General features: G+C 36.9%; 1 protein-coding gene across 2 annotated transcripts in view; it reads left to right on the top strand.

Annotated features, from left to right (window-relative positions):
• The window catches only part of LOC5568344 (protein similar), a 408921-nt gene that overhangs the window by 143887 nt on the left and 244535 nt on the right, over positions 1–20499 (top strand). For both annotated transcript variants that reach the window (XM_021855001.1, XM_021854994.1), the window contains exon 6: positions 12802–12943. In XM_021855001.1, coding sequence (XP_021710693.1) covers positions 12802–12943 — 142 coding nt within the window. The remainder of the gene's footprint in view (positions 1–12801; positions 12944–20499) is intronic.

Here is a 20499-nt window from a genome sequence, read left to right as displayed (position 1 = left end):
GTTTATTGGAGTTAAATTGCGATAGTTATTCAAAAAATAAATCACACATATCCCTTTTTGACCCATTGTCACCCCCAACGACGGTAGTTTTCGTTTTGTAAATTTTTGTTCAGCAACAATTTTGTAAAAAAATTGGCTTGTTTATACATTTATAGCTTGGATGGAAATCGTTGGAACGATGACTGAAGAAAAATTCAGAAACTCAAAATACAGCAGATATTTAAATTATTAAAACTACTATTATTTTGAGCGATTTCACCTGGTGCTTAACTTTTCAGCCGGTAGTGTAATTTTTTAAAAATTTTATGATAATGAAATTGAGAATGTTTATAGTTCACTGCCTAAATTTCATGCCGAATGCTCATATGGAAGCAAAGTTATAGCATGCCAAAGTTGAGCATTTTGTATGAAAATTGACTTTCACTACTATTGTTCTGAACACAACTGTATATTTCAAGTAATTTCAAAATTTATATTTATGTACTTATTACCATTTGTTATTTATAATGTTCTAAATAGTCGAATTGACCTCATCCTCCTATACACCCTACCTTACTAAAACAATCTCCCCATCCCGAGTCTACGAAGATAGTTTGGTTTCCCTGTGTCTTCTTAAGTAGACTGAAAAAAATGATTAATCATATTCTTACTTATAGGGGCTGTTGACTATCTATTGATTACATAAGATAATTTTCGGGATTTTCTAACCAACAATAAATTGTGAGATGCATGAGAAATCTTTAGCTTCATTCTGTTTCTTTATGGAGTAATGGAGACATGCACTATACACTAAGGATACTGGTAATGCTACAATAGATCTAAATACTGGTCGCAAAGGCGCATCCGAATAGAGAAAAAAAACCTAAGTCACGGATGGTGCCGGACCGTTCAAGCAAGCGTTTACCGATGGTGTACGGGTAATTCATTACATTTCGACGACGCGTGAAGGAAATCACCCGGCATTTCGATATGTTGATCTGCATCCCGTTCTGTTTGCACCACAGTAGAAGGCCGAGAAAGTCTATTGATTCGATCACTCTGCAGAACTTAAGATTATCTGCAAATAATTGCTTCGGGGACCTGAGTTGGTAGCGCACGTCATTCACGAAAAGAGTTAAGATGAGTGGTCCAAGTACACTACCTTGTGGTACGCCAGATGGTATGCGAAATTCATCTGATGAAGCTGAATTCACGAACACTGCTGCTTTTCTATGCGTCAGGTATGAGAGAAACCACCCAGTGATGTATTCAGGAAATCCCATGTGCTTCAGCTTTTCGACGGCGTACACGTGTGGAACAATGTCAAAAGCTTTAGAGAAGTCAACAAAAAATGAATCAACCTGCTTTCTCTGCTCAATATATTTGAAAAGCACACTGGAATAGCTGATAAGGTTCGTCGTCGTTGATCTGTGCTCTACAAAACCATGTTGGTGTTCAGAAATCACCGAATGGACTGTTCTATACAGTGCATCTCGAACCATTGATTCAAAAACTTTTCCGAGGGAGCAACGAATAGAAATTCCTCGATAGTTTTCGACGTGATTTGAGCTGCCCGATTTATGTATAGGTACTGTTTGAGCTGCTTTCCAGGCTTTTGGAAAAGTCCTATCTCTGAGTGACTGGTTAAAGAGACTAGCGATAGGCAAAGCCAAAGACGAGGCGCATTTGTTCAGAAACAAAGGAGGCAAACCGTCCACACTTGCACCCTTTTATTCATCGACATCTTCCAGAGCTGGTAGAATTGCTCTAGGAACTCCTGATACAATTTCTGGAGGAACTCCTTATAGATCCTCTCGATGAAGTCCAGGTGAAATCTCTGAAGGAATTTTTGATGGAATCCTTGGAAGAATTCCTTATAAATTCTTCCGAAGAACTATCAGAAGTACTCCTGATAGAATCTCTATAAGAACTTCTGATGGAATTCTTGGAGAAATTCACAAGGATATTACTGAAGAAACTCCTGATGGAATCATTTTAGGAACTTATAATGTGAACTCCTGAAGGAATCTCTATAGGAACTCCTGACGAAATTCCTGGAGGAATTCCTGATAAGATTCCTGATGGAACGCCTGATAAAATTCCTAGAAGAAATCCTGATGAAATTCCTCGAGGAACTCCTAATATAATCACTGGATGAATTCCTGATAGAATCTCTGGAGGACGTCAAGGTGGAATCTCTGAAAAAACTTCTGATGGAATTCCTGGAGGAACTCCTGATGGAGTACCCAGATGAACTCCTGATGGAGTCCTCAGATGAACTCTCAGAGGTACTCCTGATACAATCCCTATAGGAACTACTGATGGAATCCCTAAAGAAACTCCTGATGGAATCCTTGGGGGATTTCCTAAAGATATTCTTAAAGGAACTGTTAATGGAATCATCGGAGGAGCTCCTGATGGAATCATTGGAGGAAGTTCTGATGAATTCCCTAGAAGAGTTCCTGATGGAATTCTTATAGGAGCTCTTGATGAAATCCCTAGAGAAGTTCCTGATAAGATTCCTGGGAGAACTCCTGATCAGTGTTGTGAAAAACTTAATTTCTCACAACTAACGCTTGAGAGTTTTCATGCGTGAGTTGTCAATCACGCAACTCAGCAGTCAAAAAATCATGGGTGGTTTGGCTCACCTTTTTGACTCATTGTCTAGTATTTCCACAGTTTACTCACAAACGGCAATATTTTTTTGTTAGTCTGGTAAAATTATAGTAATCCTCTCTAACGTAAACAACAACATTCGGGTTTCACGATTTTTTGCCGGGTTTTGCGACTGAATCATTTTTTACGGTTTGAGTTGATTGAGTTGATTTTGCATCAAAATCTCAAGCGTGGGATTTGCGGAGCAGATCTCTAATGAGTTTGCTCTCACGGGAGAGCGTATTGATTGAGATTTGAGTGTGAGTCTATCAACACTGCTCCTGAAAGAATCCTTAGAGCAACTCCTGATGAAATTCCTCGAGGAACTCCAGATGTGATTTTCAGTGGAACTCCTGTTAGAATCTCTGGAAGAATTCCAGGTGGAATTCCTGATAAGTTTCCTGATGGAACTTCTGATAGAATCCCAAGACGAATTTCTTATGGTATCCCTATGTCAAAAAGAAATCCTGGAAATTCTGATGAAATTCCTCGAGGAACTTCTGATAGAATCTCCTGAGGAATTCAGGTGAAATCTCAGAAGGAACTTTTGATGGAATCCCTGGAGCAACACCTGATGAAATCTCCAGAACGACTCTGATGGAAGTCCTAAAGATACTCCTGATAGAATCCCTAAAGGAACTCCTGATTTCCTAAATATATCATTGAAGGAACTCCTGATGGAATCATTGTACGAACTCCTGATGAAATCCCTATAGAACTCCTGACGGAAACCCTAGAGGAACTCCTGATAGAATCCCTGGAGGAATTAGGTGGAATCTCTGAAGGAACTCCTGGTGGAATCCCTGGAGAAACTTCTCATAGAAATGCTAGAGGAATTCCTGATGGAATTCCTAGAGGAGTTTCAGGTGAAATCCCCGAAGTAACTCCTGATGGAATCCCTGGAGGAGTTCCAGTTGGAATCCCAGAAGGAACTCCTGATGGAATCCCTAGAAGAACATCTGATGAATCCCCATAAGGTCTCATGATGGAATCATTAGAGAAACTTCCGATGGAATCCCTAGAGGAACTCCAGATGGAATCCCTAAAGGAACTTCGGATAGAGTCCATAGAGGAACTTTCGATGGAATCCCTAAAGAAACTCCTAATGCGAACCGTGAACTAACTCCTGATGTAATCCTTCGTGGAACTCATTATTGAATCTTTAGAAATACTCCTGTCCGTTAGGAAATTTTGATGGAGTTCCTGGTGGAATCCTGCTGTAATCTTTGCAATAACGTCTGATTGAAAATCTCCTGATAGAATCCCTGGCAGCACTTTAAAAGGAGTCCCATTACCTGAACGAATTCCTGGTGAAATTCCTGATGGATTCCTCGTAGAATGTTCGGTACAATCCCTGGAGGAACTCCGTATTGACTTTTTGATGGAATCTCCGGAAGAACTGCTGGTGTATTTGCTGAAGAAATAGGTTACAATTTGTGGGAAAACGCCAGTGGAATATATCCCTTTCGGGACGGACCATATTTGAGTGATTATTTCAAAATTTACCTTATAAACTCATCATCTCGTAGAACAAAACATTCTTTATTTTGGCTATTCTATCACTCCATGAACTTTTTAGGGTCAAATTCAGACCAGCACAATTGTGCTGGTCCGTCCCCAAAGCGGTCAATGTTCGAAAAAAAAAAAAATTTTTTTTTTTAATTTTTTTAGAAAGTTGTTGAAGTCATGCCTTTTAAAAAAAATTTGGACCCGTATATTTTTATTTCGTCATTAGGGTGCTCTTTCGTGAGATAGGGTGACCCAAAAATTCAGAAATTTTGAAAATGATTTTTTTTAATAAATGGAACGAGAACAATGAGAGATGAAAATACTTCATATTCTCTCTAAGATTCAAAGCATCACGTGACGATGACGTTTATCGAGTTTATTCAAGAACTAGTCTACGTCATATAAAAATGGGTAAACATACATGTGTGAATAACTTGAAAACTAATTTGCTCAATCAAATCGTCTTTGTTTTGCTATGTTTGTTTATATTCTCCTTAATTATGTGGGATTTTTCCTCAAAAATAATTATGCAATAAAAATTAAAATTGAAAATAATAATAAACCTTCGAATTGTTTAGTGGAATACCTATAAATAAATGAAAACCGAATTGAGAACTATGTCATTTTATTCCACCACAGTTTGTATCCTTTGACAGTTACGCATAATTCGACCTCCACTATAAGGCCGTTGTCAGAGTCGTGTACTAGACTCGAAAATTAAATTATTTTTTTAGAGACTCCCTCCAACCTCTTTCACTCACTGTACCTAACATATACACTATCACTTTTGAAATCACATAGCCCTCCTTCAAATGATGCTTGAACGATGTTTTTGTTAAGGTTGGTAACATGAAACTAATTTATTTTAAATAACTGGAATCATTCATTTTATTCCTAGAGCTAAAATGGAAACGTCAAAATATTCAGTCTGCGTAAGTAGCTTTCCTAAAAATTCATGTAAATTTTCGTCACATGTGCCCGACAGCTTGGACGTTTTTAAGTGCAAATAATTGCCATAAAATGTCTTCTTCTTTTTTCTGACGCTTAAGAAGCCTGCTTCTCAACTTCTCATGAGCACTTCCACAGATATTAACTAACAGCTCTCTTTGTCAATCGACCAATGTTGCGTGTGTATATCATGTGACAGGTACGATCATACTCTACGCTCAGGGAAGTCGAGAAAATTCCCTTTACGAAAAGATGCTCGACCGGCTGGACTCTAACCTACGACCCTCAGCATGATCTTGCTTAGTATCTGCGTGTATACCGTTATGGCTATCTGGCTCCCAATATCAAATTTACTTTATTTTATTTTTTACATCGAGTCTATTTGCTTAAAATGGAATTTAAGTCATTGTAATACAGTAGAGACCCGATTTTGTCAGCCCCCCGATGAATTTTAGGCTGACAAAATGGGGAACCTGGCAAAATCGGGACATATATTTTGTTTCTGTTTTTCAAATTTTAACGTGTTAATATTTGCTTATGAACTACGTTTACGACCTACATAGCTTTTAAAGGGGGGCGAGGGACATGGGCGTGGTCAGGTTTTTTTGTTTATCAGGGGGAGAAACGCGGCCCTCACAATTTCATTCTCAAATTTCAAATGCCTGTAAGACAACCGGCATCAATCTGAATCTTAGTTCTACCTAACCGTTGAATTATCTAAGCATTTTTCTTAGGACACCGCAATTCCTATAAAAAAACAAAAACAATCGAAAATTTCTTTAGGTTTTTTTTCTAGAATTTCTTTTAAAATGGCATCATTAATTGCCTAGAAGCTCTTCTTACAATTCCTTGAAGTATAATTCATAGAATATTTCAACTGGAGATTTCTATGTAAATTTTAAAACATTTTTAAATTCATCCAGAACTGTTTTTAAGATTTTTATAGAATTGTTTTAAAAGTTTCATCAAGAATTTGACCTGGAATTGTTGTAAAAAAAATATTTCCAGTATGAAAATTAAAAAATAATATTTTAAGAAACTTTCTTTAGTTTGTGATTTTTTTTGTGTTCTTAGAGGTATTCATAAATGACATTCGATAAAGTCGTGAGTAAATATCTGAAATTATTTCCATACCTATGAGATGATTAAATGCTTGAAAAAGATCTTCGTGAAATTCCTGGTCGAATTAATGAAAAATCTCGTGAGATGATTCCAGTAAGAATCCTTCATATTCTTAGCAATTTTGCAAAAAAATAGAAGTGAAATTAGAGGAATTTCTGAAGGAAACTCTAAGACAGTTTTAAGAGGAGTTTTTGAAACTATTGATGAGTCCTAGGCCAAACTACATTAAGAATACTGTGAGCAAATTTCATCAAAATGTAGTTTTGAAGGGATACTTTCAAGAGCTTATAGAGTTATTCAAGGCAGAAAACCAATAAAACATTAGGAGAAAATTTTAAAGGAAATCTTCGAGATATTTCTTAAAAAAAACCTGAAAGAATGTAACAAAATGTGACCAATGAGTTAAATTGCCAGTAGAAACGGTTACCTGGTTTTCTAGATATGTGCTCTTGAAAATTCGAGGTTTGGCTTCGATGCATCTTAACCTTTAGAGAAATTTTCAGAGGAATTCATGAATGAACCTACATACCAAATTTCTTTTTCGTGAACTCGGCTGTGTTTTTCGGTTTTTCATTTTTAACAAATAATTGCCAGGTTGCCAAGTAACGAAGCACGATTTACTGATACTCGAGAATGTATGTAATTCGTTTGTCGACTACTCAGCTGTGCATATCTCCATTGCGGACTGTTGATAAAACCTTCGAACAATGTCTGGCAAGATGTTTTCAAAAAGTCTGATGTTTGGTAGACTTTTTAAGTTTTATAATACGAGTGCTGGAGACAATCTTTGAAGATTTCAAGCACAAGATTAATTCTCATAGTAAAATTGTTCTTTTGTACAGAGGGAAGGAGGATTGCCATTACCCCCTCTGGCTACGCCCATGCGTGCATAACATCGAACATCGTGGTCAGTATTAATGTAAACGGGTACTACATGACGAAAACAATTTTTGGATATATTCAAGATAGGCTGACAAAATCGGGTCAAAAAGCTGACAAAATCGGGGGCAGACAAAATCTGGTCAGTACTGTATTAGTTTTTAGTAGTGTGTAGGATTGAAAGAACTATGATGGATAACTTACTTATAACAGGGAATTCAAAAACCCATTTAAAAAGGATTGACAAAATCAGGCCAATAACCATATTAAAGAATGAATTTGATTTTTGAAATTGTTACGTACTTATATTTCAGCTAATTTAAAAATTACATAGAACAATCATTTTTTTTAATGTATTTAAATATTTGAAAACTTCCAGATTTGAAAATAAAGACACTGACAATGATTCTAATGAGACAATACAGAAGACAGCTGCAAACAGTAGACTTTTTGATTTTCCATGAGCTTTTAGAGTTTCACAATCGGTGTGACCGTTAGATTACTAAGGAAAATGTAAAGCTCGACCATACTCGTAAGTTTTGTTTTCCCTTTCGTTTCGGTTGCATGTACATTTTGAGGCTGTCAATCCTACCGTGGAAAGTTTCCTGGAAAGCATTATGTACGATTATGACCTTTAAAGGAAGCATCACACGAATCAACGGACTAGCATGCAACGCCAAATGGCACAATCGTAATACGTATCTGACGAAAAAAATACTGCAGTGGGAATTGAACCTAAACTTCTTTGATCGATACTGGTAGTTACTTTGCAACACTATACGCACGGCAATAAAATACAGATTTTTATTTTTGATATATCAGCTTATCTAAGTCTCAAAATTCCAGATTTAGACAATATATTTTTAAACGTAAAAGGAATGAAACGATATTTTTTATATGAGCGGATTATCTAGACTCCATAACTTCATACATTGTTTAATAGTTAAGTAGACTATTTCAAACGCATTTCATACATCATAAACAACATATTTGCGAGTAATACCAGCAGGGGCCTTCCTTAGCCGAGTGGTTAGAGTCCACGACTAAAAAGCAAAGCCAATGCTGAAGGTGTCTGGGTTCGATTCCCGGTCAGTCCAGGATCTTTTCGTAATGTAAATTTCCTTGACTTCCCTGGGCATAGAGTTTCCGTACTTGCCACATAATATACGAATGTGAAAATGGCAACTTTGGCAATGGAAGCTCTCAGGTAATAACTATGGAAGTGCTTATTGAACACTAAGCTGAGAAGCAGGCTCTGTCCCAGTGAGGATGTAATGCCAAGAAGAAGAAGAAGAAGAAGACTAGCATGGGCTGCATACATCAATAGTATGCCATTTAAAGGACTCTGAGGTTCGGAAGCAAATAGTAAGTAAAGGTTTTCAGCTTCAGTTGTAAAATTTCATAAATATTATGGCAGATATTGAACCGGCATACATTGTAGAACACCAAAATGGATTATCGCGTCAACATGGTATTGATCGATTATCAAAGCAAGGGGAAATTCAAAAATTACGTCCATTGTTTTTAAGTCAATCTAAATCCTCCCCATGTCCACTATCAAGCTTTTGCCCACATGCACTGTCGCACTTTCATACACCTCTACTCCCCTAAATGAATGATGTAATTTTTGAACGTTCCCCTAAACTTTTACTTTGTCTTTAACTTTGCTAAAGGAGATTTAAAACATTAAATGTGATTCCCAATCTATTTCAAATATGGACGTATAAAAAATACAAGTTTTTAAACCATAGCTATGAGTTTCTGTTACATAGTTTTCGAACGGTACATCATCCTTGTGATTCGTATGAAATCACTCATTCATGTTTTAATGCAATATTATGCACTATTGTGGACATTAGAACCAGATTCAGCCACTTAATTCGATCAAAATACTGAAAATGAAAATTGGTAGTCTACAACGAACATCGACCGGGTAAGTGCCGGCACCAGCACAATTGTGCTGGTCCCACTTTGTCCCTCCAGAAATATTTGCTGTGTGAAACAATTCTCATTTGGTCTTCACCATTTCAAAGAATGACTCTTTCACTCTCGATTCGTATCTGTGCAAACCTAGAAATAACGAATAGTTGAAAAGTTGCGACAGATAAAACTTTTTCAATTCTTACGGTGTTTGTTTACTTTTTGTTTACCCTGAGCTGGTGTTTTCTAAACACGATGTAAACAAAAGCTGTTGTGCTTGATTACAAGTATCAATGATAATTCAATAATCGAAATCGAAAAAGTTTAGTAAAACAATGATTTATTGGCTGAAATAGTCATTCGATGTCAAGGGTGCCGAACAGCACAATTGTGCTGGTTCGTCCCGAAAGGGATATAGAAACAACTCAAGAGCGTACATTTGCTAGATCATCATGACGACGACGCTGTGTAAATTCACGCATTTTGACTTGCCACCCATCTGCATCGGCAGTTCATGGGACGTCGAAGCTTCAATTTGACATGCTGACGTCGATGTTTGTGCAACATCCCTACAGACGGTACGATCAGTTCGTCAAACATTTGTCTCCACCCACAAGTGGTTTGAGCAAAATCAAACTCTTTCAATTTCGGCCGACCGATTCGTCAACCGTCAAATCGATTTCACAAATTGTCAATTTGGTTCGTCAAGCAGCATCAAACACCGTTGAATATAGCAACAACATGAGCATCAACCTGGGAGGAAGTCAATTTTAGTCAAACCGTCTAAGCGTATGTGGGCTGCACCATTTATTGAGGAGCTTCTCTGAAAAACATCATACAAATCGGTTTATTTGTATTTGAAAAACTTCTAACATGCTTTAAGGCACAGCTTAGTGAATTATTTTTATTTGGGGTTTCGTTCCACTTCGTCGTAAGCGCTATTATTCGTCGTATCAAACTTAAAATGTTCCACTACGGCGGAACTTACCTGCAACATAGAAGCATTTTCCAAGTGTAATTTTGTGAAAGCTGTTATGGTTCGTACACTTGTACACCAAAAATACAATAAAACTACTGTATTCCGATAAATAACTTCAATTCAATTATCCATTTTGCACTTTTTCACCGAAATCGCATGGACGAACACGATTTGAAATAAATGCTTAGCGATCGACACCAGTCACACCACTTTATGATACAAGTTTCTTCCCGCCCCCTGTGTGACTTACTTCGCCGAGCACTTATTTTTACTATGAAAAACCTTCGTATTTCTTCACTGAAGGATTTTATTCCAATCACATGCCGTAAAATTTCTATAGGGTTTCGTTCTACTTCGTCGTAAGCGCTATGATTCGTTGTATCAAACTTAAAATGTTCCACTACGACGGATATTCCAACTTTCCTGCAACATAGATTCACTTTCCAAGTGTATTTTTGTAAAAGCTGTCATGGTTTGTACACTTGTACACCAAAAATGCAATAAAACTACTGTATTTCGTTAAATAACTTCAGTTCAATTATCCACTTTACACTTTTTCACCGAAATCGCATGGACGAACACGATTTGAAAGAAATGCTTAGCGATCGACACCAGTCACACCTCATTATGATACAAGTTTCTTCCCGCCCCCTGTGTGACTTACATCGCCGGGCACTTATTTTCACTATGGAAAGCCTTCGTATTTCTTCACTAAACGATTTCATTCCAATCACACGCTGTAAAACTTCTATAATTCACAAAATTTTATGAAATTTCTTCAACGACCGCGTATAACTGAGCATGTAAACAAAGTTCAATTCGTCGTACTGAGAAAAAAAAGCCTGTGTGCATCAATGTGTGCGCGATGCTCTGCGTAAAAAACGATTCCTTTTGTTGTTTTCGCTGAACTGTGAGCAAATGTCATGATTGTTCGGTCAAAAGAAATTGTGTTTATTTGTTTGAGCTAAATTTTAAGGGCGAACAATAAATTTTAAAGGAAATTTATATATTTCATCATGCTGAAGGAATGGAGGGAGATGCCCGTAGATCTATATATTCTAGTAAAACGTTTTATAATAGTGTTGTATTTTGACCACTGACTATATCACAGTAAGCCGTGAGTGGTGAGACGAATCTGAAAACCGATTGTGACATTAATGAAAATTATACGACGAAATGAGAATACGACAAGATTCAAGTTCATTACAGTATATCCAAAAAGACGATCAAGATTTATCAAAATCCTATTTATTAGTACAATGCGAAAGCCGTTTTGAGAAAGAATTGTTTGGCATCGGTTTGTATCAGCATCATTCACTGCAATACTGGGAAAATTGCAGGTTTTCACTGATCAAAGCTTAATACGATGGATACTAGCACATCACCTTATTTTTATTTATTTATTTAAAGAACTTCCTTTTTTGATAGTACACACGCTGAATTCATAAAATTAGCCACATCGTTTAGAGTCTTCTTGGGTTACCTATTGGTTCAGATCGACATAGTCGGGTGATTCCAAGTAAAAAAAAAAAGATCGGTATTTAGTCAAGATAAAATATCATAAGTAGGGACAATGGGAATTCGCGGCAAAATTTTGGAAATTTCGCGTCTGATCGAGGCGACTGATTTAAAATTTCGCGGCTTTGTCGCGGTCCCATAACGTATTTTACCCAAAAATACACATTTTTGGTGAAAATAGCCTTTATATGTGCAAATTTCTTGGAATTTCATTAAATATAGTCTTTATTTTACAAATTAAGCTGATAAGTTTAATACCAGAGTAAAAATACAAAATTTCAAACAAAGGTAGCCAATCAGAAAGGCATCCAAGTTGGAGCTAAAAATTTGATGTAACTTCGATTTTATAGTAAATAAATTATTTTTATGAACAAAAATACTTGAATTCACTGCGCTTCTCATAAAAATTCTTAAAATATGACTGATTTCGCGGCATTTTACGGGATTTCTCAAATTTCGCGGCGAAGGCTAAATCTCGCGGAATCCGCGGCTTCCGCGAAATCGCGAATTTTTATTGTCGTTAATCATAAGGTTTTATTGGTCAAATTTTAGAATTTGGTTCAGGACTATGAGTGGGCCCTCTCCTAGGGGTAATGAACTCATGGCATGGCTCCAAATATAAAAAGGGATGTTTGCAATTATCACCAATGTATTCGCGCTGACAATTCATGAAATTTGATCACATCTTAAGGTTATGTATAGGTCCATTTGTTTTCACATGGAACTGGCCATTAACCACGTCCAATAATCTCTTTCAAATAATATATTATTCCTACAGAACTCGGGATAACCCGGTACCGTTAAACCAATGCAATCCGTATTTTGACCATCAAAACTAGAAAAGATTTCACATCGAATGAATTGTCAAGTTAGATCTTTTTAAAGACAAAAATGATATGCCAAAAACTATATTAGTACCGCTAACTAGGTTAGAAACTCGGTGCAATGATTTGGATGAATGTTTGATCATTAAATACCAGCAGCTTAACAAACCTTAACTTTTTCAGAAACAAAACTTGAAATATGACCCCAGTTAGACGTAAATCACGTTCCCCTGGTATAATTTTCGTAAGATTAATTTATTAATCGCGATTATCACTCATTTCACTCATCCGCTCGCTTGGTCTTTCGCAGGAAAAAAGTACTTTTCGATTGTTCGGTCTTGTTAATCTACTTTCAGGAAATTCTTTCTTTATCCTTAGCATCTGCTGTACGCTCGTAGCGTGCCAACCTGGTCCTGGCCAAACACAATTCTAATCACGTCCTTATGTTTTGCTTCTTTTTCTCCGCAGTCATCAGCAAAGGCCAGAGCGAGACAGGCCGGTACCGGTTCCTGGCCCGTACCGGCGGTTACGCCTGGGTAGTGACGCAGGCGACGCTTATCTACGATAAGCAGAAGCCTCACAGCATCGTTTGCGTTAACTACGTCATCAGGTAAGTGGAGCCTTGTTTCCAATATGTCTCTCAGTCATACGTTAGCGTACGTTTTTCGCGTCCGTTCGCTGTCAAATAACGTTCCGTTCCCACGTGTACTTAATGGCTATGGAGGGCAATGTGATGCCTACAACTGAATTAGGGAGTGATTTATTGGACGCCTGCAGCTTTAATATCCGGCCTAGGGACGAAATGTCGATAGACAAAATATCGAAAAACAAAAAAATCGAGTGCCAATTCATCATAAGGGACAAAGTGTCGAAAGCAGTCAATTTGGAACAGCAATTAGGAATTATTTTCCAGATTTTAGGAGGTGTTAATAACATCTGCCTTTGAAAAAAAAAAAAAATTGAAGATTTTTCATTTCATACAAATTGTATGGGATCCAAAAAAAACAAGCCTTCTTTGAATTATGATTTTTTTTCTGTTAGACGGAAACAATCGAAAAATACCGCTAGAAAGTATACTTAACTTAAAATCAACCAAAATGTCACTCATACCCCTCTGCATTTTGTTCTCTCATTTCTATTTTTATATCGCGTTCGATTTTAAATATTCGTATCGTTTAGTACGTAGTAACTTATTACCTTATTCTTTCGAAAAAGAATCCATCTTCCAAGAAATTTTCGATTCCTTCCAATTCTCTCATTAAGACGTTTTGTCCTTTCGCTGTTTTGTCATTTAGACGTTTTGAAATGTGACGTTTTGTCTTTCGACGTTTTGTCACCCAAATTCACCATCCCGATTGATTGCGCCGTGTTCTTTTTTTCTAGGTTTAATGTAATTTTGAAAGTGAGCGTGTGCGTTAGAAATTTTGTTATATATATAAGCGTGGGTTACAAAAGTAGACAGTGCTTGGATCAGTCGAGTCCCCCCATCTTGAATAAATCATCTGGATCCATTCTGGATCGCATGCATGCACCGTCGTTAGGCTGTCACATGTCATACGTGATGATGACACTTTGTTTTTCTTTTTACGATTTTCGAGATTAAGTTGGAGCAGCCGGAAGGCAACAAACAAGTTATTCCACAAGGCGAGAAATTTACGATTTCTCCGTGAAGCTAATCGCATGCTGTGATTCGACCCTGTTATGCCTCGTATGTCTCCCGCCATATAACTGACCGGGATGCGTGTCAGGAATCGAATGTAGGTTATTTCACAGACCGGGGTGCGATAAGCCTTGAGTCCTCCCTGGTGGACAGTGGCCGCAGTTCATACAAATGTTTGCCAAAAGTAACTTCAAATTCATTGTCAAAGCATGATTTTGGAAGGCAATTTTATGGAATAACAAAATAAACGATAAAATTCAAAGGCTCTGAAAAAGGTCCCATGTCAAATACGATTCAAAACATTTTTGTAATTAACATCAACAAGGTTGCTTATGTTTTAGAAACGCGGCTCGAATCTGATTTTTATCCATACTGTTGAGTCAACAGTGTTGACTTATTGCATCCATAATTGGTACACTTTTCCCTATTTTCGATCATGGGATCTGTAGAGATGTCAGCCAAAATTAGCCCTTTCAATTTTGGCGGATATCTCTACAATTCACTTGATATAAAAAAATCGAAGTAGGTTTCACCAATCGATCTAAAACTTCGGTATTCAGAATTCGCAAATATCTTTTTTTCAACTTGCTGCTATCTTACGACCACTGTGCGGTAGCGACGACGTCGTCGTTGCGTGTGTTTGCACGTCAAGTCGCTTTGAAATGGGTCAAACGCCACGGCAGCTGTCAGTGTTTCGATCCTTCGCCTTGATAAGGGACTAGTTGCTCCCTTCAAAAGGACTCATTAGATTCGAAGTACTTTCCTGTGTAGAATAGAATTGCAATTAGAGCTCAGTTGCCGTAGGTCAAAACGGAAAACCGATAGTTTCCTTCGCTGGATGTGCACTGAACCATGAGTACCTAGTGATGCATGAAGAGTCATCTGGTCATCCAACTTTTGGGGAAAAATAACTACTTTTGCAAATTTCTTTACGATGATGGCACTCACAATACCGGCAATTATCTTTAAGCTCCGGAACGAATGGTCAACGATGGCGCATCGTTGAGAAGCTTTTCCTTTCCGTTCGCCATTTTGGAGGGTGGTATACAAAAATATAAATGGTACTACGACCTTTTTATTGTCCTCTCACTGCTGAAGTTAAGTCGCTGCGATTGCTGCTGCATATTAGGGTAGGGTGCGGCTAATAATAACGAGACACATATAATTGGGGTGGTGACATGAAGTTTTCTCTCTTACAATTTGAACAATAATTACAAATTATAATTTGACTGAATTTTATATAGAAAGTCAATTCTACAATATGTTGTTAAATGTTTTAGCAGAAACTTTAGTCTACTTCCGTCATCATGAATTCCACCCTAATGAACAGTGTGATAAGATGCCATAATCCCAACGAAGATTCACAATAAACCATTATACCACTGGAGCGATATTCAGTGGTGCATTATTTGTCCTTTTTCTCCATTTCCAATGCTCTCGAACATGCTGAAAGGAAGCATCCAGGAAAGCACAAAGTATCACTATTTATGTCATGGTTTATCATTTCGATTGCTGTGGGATGCATTCCCGGTTAACAAGGGAGAATGTAATCTATATTGAAGTTGTAATTCATTATTAAAAAAAAACTGAAATTTCGACGAAGAAATGTTATCATCAAAAGTTCTTCATGAATTTTTTGTAATAAAAATGACGAGTATTTAACCATATCAGATTGATACTTAAAAGAATCTTCAGAAGAATAGCACCAGGAATTCTGTTAGGAAAACTGCGAAGATTTGTTATGAGATTCTCAAATAAATTAGTACAGAAGTTTAAAAAATGTTTCAAAGCCATTTCCGTAGGATATCTTTAAATTTCCAGAAATTCTTCCAAGGCGTATTCCGGGAAACGCTGAAGAAAATCCACCCACATTTTTCCACAAGATTTTTTCAGTCAGTGCTCTTGGAAATTTTTAATGGATTCCGACAGGATTCTTCAATAAATTCGTCCATAGATTTTAGTTGGAGTTCTTCCAAGATCTCCAAGAGATTTCTCTAGTGATATCTGCAACGCAACATCCAAGGATTTTAACAGCAACCTATTCAAGCATTTCAAAAGTAATATTTTTTGTAAATTTTCCATTTTTCAAAATGCTTATCGAAGGTTTCCGTAAAGAAATGCTTCAGCAGTGATTCAAATAATTCCTCAGATTTCGTTTATATAAATTTCTGTTGGGATTCTGTCCGAAGTTTGCTGAAAATTGCTGGAATCTCTGATCTCTGATCTATAAATGAAGCACTTGATCATCCTGAAAGTATTAGGATTCTCTTGCGTATTTTCTGAAAAAAAAACGTTCGTAGAAATCTATGTAGTAGCTTTAGAAAAATTGTTAGTTGAATTTTGAGGGTATCCTATACGGAAATCTTGGATGAATTGCTATAAAAAGCTGTGAAAGAATCACAGAATTAATTTCTGATGAAATTTTTTAAGTAACTTTGAGCAAAGCTTGAATTAATTTGTGATGAAACTTCGAAAAAAAAAATGAAAAATACCGCTTATGCAAGCCTCCAAAAAGACTATTTTTGATGAAAGTTCTCTAAAGTCTTTATTTTTTAACCAAATGGTCTCTATAACTTATTCTTCCATTTTCGCTTGCAGTAAATTCTGATTGAAAATTATGCAGGCTCTAAGAAACCTTTAGAGATTTTTCATCTAATTCTTCAAAAATTTTATGTCAGATTTCTCGAGGAAAAGCTTCAGGAATTATTCTAGTGGTTTCTTCAAAGATTCCAGAAATGCTTCTAGAGATCCCTCTACCAATTTTCCCAGATATTCTTCCAGCGATTTGTCAAAGAATATCTTGAGAAATTCCTCCAGAATTTACTTCAGAAATATCTCGAGCACTTCAATGTTACTTTTTCCCAGTAGTTTGCTCAGGTATTACTATTATTAGAAACGCTATTTTAGGATTTCCTTAAAATATTTTTCTACTTATCCTTTAACCGAATATTCCCGTTGTTATCCTATGAGATCCTATGAGATTTTTACAAAAAAAATTCAAAAAAAAAAACAAAAAAAAATGTTGAGGGATTTTTTTTTGTTCAAGAAACCCGAATAAAATTTCTACGTCATTCAATCCACGATAACTTTAAAGGATTTCTCCAAAAAATCTTTGAGAAGCTGTTCGAGAAATGTATCAAGAACTTATCAAAAAAATTCTCAAATTCGGCCCTGTGTTTCGTCATTGGGTTCCCCCGATTTTTTTCAAGGAATTTCTGTCCGATGTTTTTTTAAGGAGTTCCTACAGTAAAGGATATTATAGGTATTCAGAGTTTTGATTGATTATTTTTTTTTAATTATCCTAACAATTTAACCCTTATAGGCCTGAGTGAAAAAAAAAAACAACTAAAACTCTCACCGCCCAGTGAATACTTAACGGAATTCAATCATTTTTTGTCAGTATACTCGTACACATACAGCCATTCCATGAAAAACCGATCTAGTGGGTCACTGAATTCCGTGAAAATTTGCTATTTTGTTTCTTTTCCGAAATAAAGATACACGTGTTTTTGGATTTTTCGATTAGAGTGACCATTTCCGAAATAAAGTGATAAAAAACGCGAATTTTGCAAATTTTTTATTTTTATTTTTACCCGATTTGAACCGGTAACCCACCGGAACAACACCGTCCACAAGAATATTTCCGAGTTCCTCTAGCCATTTCTAGAAATATATCTAGGTGTACCACACAGAACGAAAATTTCTTGTAAATTTCAACGTTAAATCATGCACATGAAGGGAATGCCAGATTTGTCGCAAATTTACATGTCATATCGTGTAAATTACAATAACATCATGTAATTTTCCGATATACATCGCGTAATCTTGCATGGACTCCAACCGATTACGCGACAATTCGCATAAATTTACATGATGTTGATGTAATTTTGCACAATGTGAGACGTGAATTTGCGACTAATCTGGCATTCCCTTTATGTGCATGATTTTACGCTGAAATTTACATGGATTCATTTGAAATCATTCGAATTCGTCAAGAATTCGCTGAGCGCTGAGGGCTTTAGTATGTTTACTTTCAGTCAGCCCTTTAACCTTCCAGTCGTCGCGCGGTTTTCCACCATCTGAACCACCACGTTGCTGTTGTGAATGAAAAGCGAGGTTTTTTCAACAAAATACAACAGCGCGACGACTGAAGTGTTAAGGGTAAGCTGGAAACTCTTCTAAATTTCCTCAAGGGTCTACGAGTTATTCTAGTAACTCATATTCGTCAAGGGTGACTTTAAAGCTTATACATGAAACATAATTACTTTAAAATTTACAATTTCTAACCTCACGACTTTTTTTTCACATTTCTTTTGAGAAATGCCTGGAAGAATACATTGACAAATTTTTAGAGACATCTTTGAGAATTCCCAATGAATTTCTACATGAATTCCTGAAGAAATCTCTTAGTAATTCCTGGAGATATTCTTACAGAAATTCCTTGTTGAAATCTCAAATAAATTCCTATATATATTTTTAAGAACTCCCTGGAGGCATCTTTGGAAAAAGATTTTTTGAAGTAGTTCTAAACAGAAGTCTTGGAGGACGTCCTAGGGAAATCGATGGAAGAATAAAATAAATTTCCTTGGCTTTCTTGAAAAATGTCTGAAAGAATATGCAATGAAATTCCTGATGATCTCTGAGTTAATTTCTATGGTATATTTGAAAAAAAAACAGGTTGTGGTCTTGAGATATCCAAAACAAAATTCTCCGATGAATCCTGAGGATAATTATTGAAAGGATTCCATGGGAAGTAATCACTAAATAAACTTCTGACGAAATTTAGGAGATAAACTAGCCTCGGGTCCGATTTGGGCTGCAAATTTCTCGAATAAAGAAATCTATCCATCTATAATAACCTGAGGAAATCTTCGAAGTAATATCTTAATCTTTGAGAAATACCTGAACTAATTTCTGATTAAAATGCTTGGTGAAATCATTGCAAAATGTATAAAGTGATACGAGTAGTATCGCCGTAATGCCACGAGGAATAAAAAATAGAAATCTCTGGTCTGACTTCACTAGGAATCAAACTCTTATCTCCTGGTTCCTGTTTGGTTTCGTTCTGTATTTTAAGTTCCTGTTCAGTATTTTTTTATTCCGGTTTGGTCTCTCTTTTGTCTCTTTTTTCAAGGAAAAAATCTCTAAACATCCTATTTCCAAGACACTCATTTGCTACTAGCCCAGCAATTTACTTGGTGGGCAATAATTCTTTGCTATTGCGTTGAAGCTATGCCGAATGAAACTGTCTCCGTTGGACCCGGTCCTGGGCGAATCGCTTCCAGTCGCCCCGAATGTTAAGCGACCTTAAATCCTCCTCAACTGCAAAAAGCCATCTGGTGCGCGGTCTTTCACGGGGGCGACGGCCTCTTCCTGATTCTCTGCTGAATATTAGTTTAGCTTGATATTCCTCCGACATGTGAGCTACATGCCTAGCCCACCGCAGCCTGCAGTGCTTTATACACTTCAAAATATCAATTTCTCTATAGACTCTCCATCGTGCCGACGCCGCCAGATTGCCGTTCGCAACACTAAACGTGCAAAGACTCCAAAAGCTCTCCGATCGACCTCTTTCAACGTCCAAGATTCGTGGCCGTACAGGGCTACCGGAAGAATTACAGTCGAGTTTGGTCTTCGTCTGTAAGCTGCGGGACTTAAGCTGGTTACGATGTCTCTAAAAACCCCAATGTACTTTGTCTTCTGGTATTAATAATGAGCCCAATTCGCGTTGTCTCCCTTGTAAAAGGCACGTATGCCTCTTCCGTGGCTCAGCGATCGATACTGTACGCAAAACCTAGAAGCATATACGAACGTATTATAATAGTGCCATTATTTCCCACAACTCGTAGCTTTTCACTGAATCGTACGCCGCCTTCAAACAATTCATCATCTTCTTCTTCTTTCTGGCGTTACGTCCCAACTGGGACAAAGCATGCTTCTCAGATTAGTGTTCTTATGAGCACTTCCACAGTGATTACCTGAGAGCTTTCTTTGCCGATTGACCATTTTTGCATGTGTATATCGTGTGGCAGGTACGAAGATACTATATGCCCTGGGAATCGAGAAAATTTCCTTTACGAAAAGGTCCTCGACCAGCGGGATTCGAACCCACGACCCTCAGCATGGTAATGCTCAATAGCTGCGCGTTTACCGCTACGGCTATCTGGGCCCTAAACAATTCATCATATAAGTGTCTTGATTATCCGTGGTTCTATTATTCGGACTAAACTTTATTGATCATCCGGGAATTCAAAAGTTTGATGGATTATTTGTGTTTACTTAGATGAGAATACACCTATTCAAATATGTAGTAAATTACTTTTGTATGTTACGATTCAATGAAGTGATTAGACATATTTCAAATAACTTGGCCTTTTTGCAGTTCATATAATTACAATGTTATGAATATAATTTAGAAAACAGCGGTAAACGTACATTTTATTGTGAAACATTGTCACAAACATAAGTCATGTCTTATTTCTTTTTCTCACCCATTTTGCTATCTT

The sequence above is a fragment of the Aedes aegypti genome, chromosome 1 (genome assembly GCF_002204515.2).
Source record: "Aedes aegypti strain LVP_AGWG chromosome 1, AaegL5.0 Primary Assembly, whole genome shotgun sequence".
Lineage (NCBI taxonomy): Eukaryota > Metazoa > Arthropoda > Insecta > Diptera > Culicidae > Aedes > Aedes aegypti.
This window is presented reverse-complemented; position numbering and strand designations above follow the sequence as displayed.